The sequence below is a fragment of the Rhea americana genome, unplaced genomic scaffold (assembly GCF_003343005.1).
Source record: "Rhea americana isolate MKP2758 unplaced genomic scaffold, rheAme1 scaffold_167, whole genome shotgun sequence".
Classification (NCBI taxonomy): Eukaryota; Metazoa; Chordata; class Aves; order Rheiformes; family Rheidae; genus Rhea; species Rhea americana.
In genome coordinates, this window is record NW_028185783.1 from 1,642,472 (window position 1) to 1,651,237 (window position 8,766).

An 8,766-nucleotide genomic window follows, 5' to 3' on the forward strand; every position below is an offset into this window, starting at 1 on the left:
AAAAGAAAAGAAAAGAAAAAGAAAAGGTAAAAAGATCCAGTGAAGAGAACTGGAAGTTAAGTTCTTTCTTATTAGAAACAAAATACGTATTTCTATTTCGCATTTCCAGTGTTTAATTGTCATCATATCTTCACTATGGAAATATTAGCGAATGGCTTTTTAACAAACACATTCAAGCTCAGCCAGAGCTCTTATCTGTAAGGAGTTAATTCAGGGAGGTCCTGTGTGACCTGTGTCTGTGTAAGGGTTAATTAGTCTAGATAGAGTCACAATTTCTTTCTTATCTTAATCTAAAAATCGTTGAAGTATGATATCATTCAGAAAAGGCATTGCCTAGTTAAAGCTGTGTTAGTTTTCTAAATGCATAAAGGAGCAATAGCTGCAGACATTCACTCCGTAAGTATAACATTTTCTCTACAAGCTTTCTTTCTTACCTCCATCTTTATATCCTAAAAATGTACACTACTGCTATTTTTGGACAAGGTTACAAAAGAAAGGAGACATCTTTTCTCATTCTGATTGTCAATTCTATAAAAAAAAGCGTAAACATAAGTAAAACTTTTGGTAATTCGCTCTAGTGTCTGCTTACATACCTTTAGCATTTAGTCGAATGAATCTCCCAAGTTGCTCCATGAGGCTGTGCTTGTTTCAGTAAGGAAGGAATGGATATGCTAAGCTGCCTTATCACCGTGGTCACTGCTAGGTAATGGCTTTTATAGAAAACTAAATGGGAGGTGATACTCGATGACACATAATACTGGGCAATTTACCTGCCAAGGTTGCTATGTTTTGCCTTTAAGTAACATRGTCTGCAAAATAAGAGAGAAGATTAGCTTTATGGCAGGATCAGAGGTACGTATTTATATATATTTCAAATGCATGTAATATTATACCAATAAATCTAGCCTGTCTTGTACATTACCTTACCTTGCAAATGACTTTCTTTCATATTTTTTCTTTTCTTTTAGAAGGACCAGTTGTGTTCACTGAAATATTGTGCTGTTTAGAACTGAACAAATTGTCTTTAATAGATAAGGAGCCCATCTTGCCCTGAAGGGCATGAATGTCTGCCATCAGCAGAATGCAGCTGTTCCCCCATGCTTTGAATAGCTGCCTTCATAGCCAGCTCCGTATTTAACGTTTTTGTGGGGTTTAGCCCACAAAAATGAACTGTTATTACTGAGAACTAACCCAGTGGGTGAGGATCAAGACACGTGCAGAGTCTCTTGTTCCCTCAACTGCTTATGAAGAAGTGTGGGGCTGATCTTGTTTTACACATGTGGTATGACAATGTTTGAAATTTGTTTCAAGGAAAGAACCAAGTGTCTAATAAAAGGCAACAGGGAAATATTAAAAAAATTGGGCCTGGGATGTGCTTGATCCTTCCTTTTAGGAAGATCCAGAAAATTTTGTATCATCTCTCTGCTCTGCAGGTGGTGGGAATTTGGGGCCACTTCTTCATTTATTCATTCTCTTAGTAATGGTCCAGTTTAATGACCATAGTTTCTAGGTAAGTTAGCTTGGCCCTTCATCACCTCACTATCCAGTTGTTTAGTGACTATTTTCTGGCTATTTTCAAGCTACAATAATCTAGTTGAAGCACTGAACTCTATTTAGTCATTCCAGTGTGACACGCAATGGATTTCTACACCAGATTTCTTGGAAATCTCTTACTTTTGTAAGATATACTAGGAACAGCTCACAGGTGAGGCTCTCTGCTGATGCAAGCTCCAAGCAGCAGTTGTGTTCACTCAGGCAGAAAAGTACTTAAAAGTAAACTGTTTTTCAGTATCTATATGTTGTTCAACCATATCTAACATGCTACTGAGTGTTTATTTGCAGATCTGTTGATTCATATTAAAATAAAACATCCTAATTCACAGTACCAGGCAACAGCAACAGTGTTGCCTGTCTTCTTAAAGGAATATTATATTGGTCTTTTATACTGTAATGTGCATATGATTAAAGAATTACAAAGTGTAAGCTGCTCTCTACAGGCCAATTATGATTCATCTTAGTGTCTTTTTTCAAATATTCAATTGATAAACACTCTTCACTTCTAACCTCTTAAACAGAACTTTTATGTTTATTTAAAATATCAGACTAACTTGCCTTATTTTCTGTGGCTGTTTTTTGCAAAAAGAAATATATATTTTMATTTCTATTTATGGTTGTTTTACATTGGTTTATTCTTAAGCGAACACTAGGGGGCGAAAAGTAACTGTCTTGTGTGGTCAACCTGCATCAGAGCCTACAAAACGACCCTGTAAGTGACAGCTCCCCTTTTCCTCCTCCCACTAGTCCAGATACAAAATCTGTTAAGTGAGTAACTTGCAGAATGAATTCTCAGTAGTATATTTTCATCTTTCCCAAATAGTTTGCAGAAACAGCTTACAGATTATGGATCTCCTCCATATTTTTTCCTCTCTACTCAGCCTTGGAGAGYCCATATCTGGTGTACTGTGTCCAGTTCTGGGCTCCCACGTACAAGAGAGACGTGGTGCTACTGGAGTGAGTCCAACAGAGGACTACTAAAATGATGAGGGAGCATCTCTCATATGAGGAAAGGGTGAGAGAGCTGGRACTGCTCAGCCTGGAGAAGACAAGACTGAGAGGGAATCTTATCAATGTGCAAAAGTAAAGGAGAAGAAAACCAGCTGGTGACAGAGGTAGCCATGACAAAATTATATAAATGTTTTTTTGAAGTTGGTCTTCAGTACTTTTCAATTCTTTTCCTCTGGTGCTGACTTTAAAAAAAAAAAAAAAAAAAAAAAAAAGTCTGTAGCCAACATAACTGTATAGCTATTTGCTGAGACAAGTGTTTCTGATAAACTTGTATATTTATAACCTGCTTACAACAAAATATCTGGTAGGAATTCTTATATATATGTATTTGGTACATATTTAGCTTTTTGGGGATTTTTTTATTCAGAAAGCCTGCAAGTGTTTCCTTCCAACTTCTGTTGCACCGTATAAGGCTCTGTAAGTGGTTTCTAGGTATTAATGCCTCTTACAATGCTTTGCCTAGTTCCCATTTTTAGTAGAACCTGTTCAAATATCTCCTTTTAAGACAGAGAAAGTAATGCAAATAAGAGCATTTACTAAAATACAGAACTGCAGTTATTTAATTCATACATAAAATACTAGTWAAAAAAAGGAAAAATGGCAAAGAAAAAAAGTGAGTAACCACCGCCTGGACTGTGCCAATGCATTGTCTTTGCCATTTTGTGGAAGATACTGGGATATGTGGCAAATGGTAACTAATAGTGAAAGGAAGCCTCCGTCTTGCTGCTTCCTTCAAAGCAGGTATGCTGCTCGAGTCCCCAAGGGAAGGGAGCTGCAGAAAATGGGCTCAGAGCGGGTCCAAAGACTCTTTGTGTCTGTCTCTCTGTTTTGAGCTATGCCTGAAGGAATTACAAGCTTTTGTCAAAATATCTAGTTTTCTAAAGCTACTAGAAATTTTTTTGATTTCTGAGGACTGTTTTATCTTACTCTAATTTAAGCTTATTACTTCACTCTAATTTAAGCCTGTTACTTCTTTTCCTGTCCCTCTGTACGTGGAGAATCGTTTATCAGCCTTCTCTTTGAAGGAGGACTGTCAGCTTTTCTCCACGGTCTTCTGCAAGTTACACAGTTCAGATATAATTCTTTCTGTCTCTCTTAATAGGTGATATTTTCTACAGGGAACATTTGTTATTTTTGCCATTCTTCTCTGATCTCTTGCCAAGTGGTGTTCAGCTTTCKTGAAGAGTGGTGCTGGGGCATGCTTGAGCAGACATGTCCTTTCTGATAGTGGATGAACAGGGATGTTTCCACACGGCATGGAAACCTTGCATTTTTAAGTTTTGGTGTAATTTTTGTTCTTTTCACTGTTTTGCTTTTTGTTGCTTAACRTATTATTTTTGATTGACTGAAATATCCAGATCATCTGTGAAAATTTTCTTTTTTGGTAGTTTGATTATCCCTGCTTATGTTCAAAGTGACACATTATTTATTTCAGCGCATTGCTTCAATGCATTAAGATCATTTTGAATTCTAGTCTCTCCTGCCAACATGCTATARTATTTTCCAGGCTCTTCTAATTCGTCAGTTTAAGATGCGTACAGTCTATTTCAYCATCTGAGCCGTAATACTGAATAGCATCAGATTAGTAAATTGCTATCAGAGTTTGTGCTGAGCCAGCCCCTCGCGCCTGCTGGCCAACTGTACCACGGRGTAAACCGCAGCACGGATTCGGCCACGTGAAGGGGTGGGAGTAGCTTTTGGCTCCAGCTTGTGATTTTGCTGCACCATACTCATAAGCAGCATTAATGTATTTAGGAGGGGAAAACAACAACCTTCCTGTACTAAAGAGTTGAACCTTGCAATATGTGGCTGCTGAGTGTTAAAAGAGGAAAGATTTGCCTTGGGAGAACTCTGTGGCAGCCTATGCATTCTTACCTGTATTCAAAATTTGTTGTTTTTCTTAATTTTATTAGTTTTGTTGATATTGATTCGTTTCCCTGATGAAAGGAGGAAGTTTTGTTAATAACAGTGAAGGAACATTTTCTCCATGCCCTGGAAATAGTTATCAATCAGGATCTGAAGAAGATAAATTGCTCTCTGGCCCAATTCAGAGAGCAGGCTGGGATCCTTGACCACCGGAGTGCAGCTAGCAGACAAGTGAAAGCACAGATGTGATGAGTGCTGTATATTAAGAAAATACTGTATATRTAGTGCTACATACTAAGAAAGAAGTAGGAGGAATTGATGGTAATGTGAGTTCCTTTTTAAGTAAAGTTTGGGGTGGGAGACTTAATCCCAGCATTCTGACTAACAGGGCCAGATACTGAGTAATATGAAAGATTTCTGCTCCATTCYACAGGGCCACAGATGGCAGACAGTAGAGGGAGATTGTGCTGGGACATGTGAAACGCTAATGGAAGTTAAACGTACATTGAGAAGTGATGACACAGTTCTTTGTATTTAAGAAGTAGAACAAATACAGTATTAAAAAAAATACTTGCAGCACTATCTCCTCTCTTTGTTTGTAGTTTGGAAGACCTTGAGCTCTGTTCCTCCCCCTAAATACAAATGTCTGATTGGATTTTAATATTGCATCAACTTCAAACTTGTTTATTTAAGCCTTGAGTTGCTAAATTTTATTTTTTCTTGAAAGAGACTGTTAACTCCAAATGCTGGTTAAAGATAGTTTTGAAAATCACAAGATACTCCCTGAACTGAGGTTTTGGTGTCAAATCCCTTTTCACTTTATGTGTCTTAATTCACCTATCTCTTGTGTTATAATTATATCATTAAACTGACCGGGGAAGTGACTTTGTTCTGTGCTTGTATAACAACTAGTACATAGTACAGTGAATTTCTGGCTTAGGCTGCTAGGTGCTTCAGTTATGCAATAAGTAATGAGAAGAAAGACAAACAAGGATATCTAGAATTAGTGTGCTGGATTGAGCCTATGGTAAATACAAATTAATGGTCAGATGCGGTTCCACCAACATAATTACCAATTTATAAAAAGGAAAAAAAATAACATTTTAAGTTCTAGAAAGCTTTTTTTGGAAAATTGTTTCAGTTCAGGACATTACATAATGTATAGGCTTGAACTTAAGTTGTCTTTGAATTGTTTTCTAAAAACATAGTAATGATGATGTTCCAGAAACATTTTGAGATGCGTCTTGTTGACAGAACCCCCTACCAGTAGCTGCCGTACTGTTTGCTTTTGCATTTCACTATTACATTTGCGCTTTTGTGGTCCAAGAGATGTACTCTTTCATCACTGTAATTTTATGGAAGTAACATATYGACCCATCAGTTAGAGTTATGCCTTTTGAATGCTTCACCCCAAAAAGGACACAGTGGAGTTCAAACAGGTGCAGAAAAGGGTGCCTGAAACTATTAAAGCTATAGTACAGTTATTTCTCACAAGCTATGATTTTAATTCTGCGATAACAGCTGTGGGAAGCTTCAAATGTCACTTGCCTGTAGTCAGAAGGTCTCCAAGAACTTTGTTTGAATTAATGAACCTTGGGAAAACACATCAAAATTGATCTGGGATGATTTTGTAACTGAAGTGAGAGCTTGAGCASAAAAAGGATGGCAATGTCCAAACTATTTGTATGTGCATTTTTTCTCCATAACAGATTTCACGTAGGATAACTTGAGATGCGGCTTAGGTGAACAGGTCACTTCTAAATTAATAGGAGAAGTGGTTTGTTGCTGGATTCATGGGAGCAGAGGGTTATTCTTACTCATCTCTCCTCTCCKTGCTAATGTTTTAGAGCAACACACAGAAAGAACTTATTTTGTGGACCCTTGGCTCCAGCTGTATTTATGAAATACGCTACAGCACACCTCTGTCTTACRTCGCACCCTAGCTGGCCGGGCTAGGGAGAGGCTCGCTTTTACCTTTACAACGCACTTCTTTCTGTCCAAGTAAGTTCAGTTCATTTCTTCTTGAACCCTGTTGCASCCGAGATGTACGCAGCTAGCCCAGCCACCTTATGTCCGTAACTGTGAAAGGGGAAGGGGAGGTGGGAAGGGGAGGACAGCGGAATAGGAAGGGTGTTTAAGTATTCCCRTGCTCTGCCAGGCCAGTCAATCAGTTCCTGGAATCTGGAGATTTTTTGTTTTGTTTTGTTTTTCTGCCGTATTTAACTGTTTGTCCTGTGTTCAGCTCAATCACGAAACAGAACGTTCTCGCTGTATGCTAAAGGTTAGAGTACCCTGATACGTTTCTGGATTAGCTGAGGTCTGACTTTCATGCTTAAAAGAAAAAATTAAAAAAAAAGAAAAACACCACCAACAACCACAAAAAAAAGAAAAAAAAATAAAAAGAAAAGAAAAAACTCTCAAGGGCATAGCCTTGCCCAGTCATCCACAACATGAATAGCAAGTGGTGTGTGTAGTTGTATCTGGTTGTATCTGTTTCTGCATGGTTCTGAGTGAAAATGGAAAATGCACTGATGGTGCATTTTGAGAAAAAGGTAATATCATCAATTAAAATTAGGCTTATGTTTTGCTTTCAGATATTCTCACACTGGAGAATTTTTTTCRTAGAGAGTCCTTTATAGTTCTGATATAAAGAGAGCAAAGTAGCTGTAAAATCCCTGTTGGCATAAAGGCCACTCAAGAGAGAATCAGATCCCTGCAGTAAGCCACTACTTTGAGCAGTATGACAAAAACATGAAGAGATACTTATTTTTCTGTCATTTATAAGGGTCTCGGCAGCCAAGCCAGAGCTGAGGGCTCTGAGCTGAGTTAAACCTAAGGACTATTTTCATTTGTACTGTTGGCTACGTTGCTAACAGACAATTTCGTAACCAGGTGGTATAAGCCACTTTTCGCGCTCTATCAGTACCAAATTCATCATTTGTGAAGCCTTCCTGAGATCACAGTGCAAAGAATATGGTCTGTAGTATTCACTATACGAAGTATATAGTGTACATAGCACCCTATAGAATACACAAGCATATATAGTAAACTCTTTTAGATGCTAAAGAATAATTTCTAAGTAAGTGTTATTAGGTAGTATCTTTTTGCTAAAAATGAGTTTATTCATTTTCTGCTACTTATAAAAGTATAAAACTTGAGCTCAGCATCTCTATCTACATTGTATACAAATATAACAGCTTACTTATCTCTAACTTTTTTTTGCCATRGAAAGGAATTGTTAAATTGTTGAGGATTTTCTGTGATTTAATCAAATATTTTGATAATGATGTTTCAGGTGTTGACAGCACTGCCAAAAGATTGTTGTTTCTTGTTTTAAAGCAACATTAATGTTGTACAAACATGGTTAGAGAAATATATTTGTGGCATAGGTAGGCTGTGAAGCAAACCATGTGCACATCTTTTTTTCCAATGCGTTTGCAGTTTTCTGAAGATTTGGAGAATCATATTTTTGCATGCCCTCATATGTAGGGGCTTGGTTCAGATAGTATCCACAGCTAGGTTTTGGGAGAGTTTGGTAATCCTGAACCAATTAAGGGTAGTATTACTTCCCAAAGTGGGAGTTAATGTTTTGTTAAGCACAGGGTTTAAAAGGGTTTTAAGACTTCAAAGTCCTTCCCCTGCCAGGTAGGCGATATAAAGGTTGCAAGGCCAGATCATTGCTCTGGAAGTTTAAGTTTCACAGAAGAAAGTAAAACTACACAAGAAAATAGAAGGTAATTTTTCTGGTCAGATTATGTTTTTGTTATTTTTCAACTATCTCCATTTGGACTAAATTCATACTCTTTCTTTGTTTGCACCACGAGGAAAGGTAACAGTTTGATTTCACTGAGGAATATTTTACTCTGTCAGGTTTTGCATCACGAAGGAAGAACACCATGACCTTGCTGGGGGGTTACTCCTCAGCAGAGTCCTGCTGGTCCTGTGGCTCAGCTGTACAAGAACATGATTTTGACATAGTGTTTGTACGGCCTGACATACAGTCATTTGGCTTAGGAAGGTATACGATCTAAGTGTGACTCTTTTTTTGTGAACCAGCTATGCTTGAGTGAGTAAGACGGCTGAAAACGCCAGCCCTCACCAAGCTCTGAAAGTCTGGCAGAGGGTGAATGACCGGAGTTCACAGGGGCCCTGTAATTGTGTTTGCAGTAGAACTGAGCATTAACATTTTTTTTAAAGAAGCTGGCAGGCACAATGACGAAGGAAACGCACACTGGTTACCTGCTACTTCATTGTGTGTTAAGCTGATGATTAAACAGAGTTGAGTAACATTTGTCAACAAATGAGAGTGAAACTTTTGCACGAAGAAATAGAATT

The 8,766-nt window shown here is 37.8% G+C and overlaps 1 protein-coding gene across 1 annotated transcript in view; it reads right to left on the reverse strand.

The window, feature by feature from the left end:
- Positions 1-633, reverse strand: part of ASIC5 (acid sensing ion channel subunit family member 5) — a 14,867-nt gene extending 14,234 nt beyond the window's left edge. Inside the window, exon 1 of the mRNA XM_085300623.1 lies at positions 594-633. Coding sequence (XP_085156749.1) covers positions 594-633 — 40 coding nt within the window. The remainder of the gene's footprint in view (positions 1-593) is intronic.
- Positions 634-8,766: the final 8,133 nt, after the last annotated feature.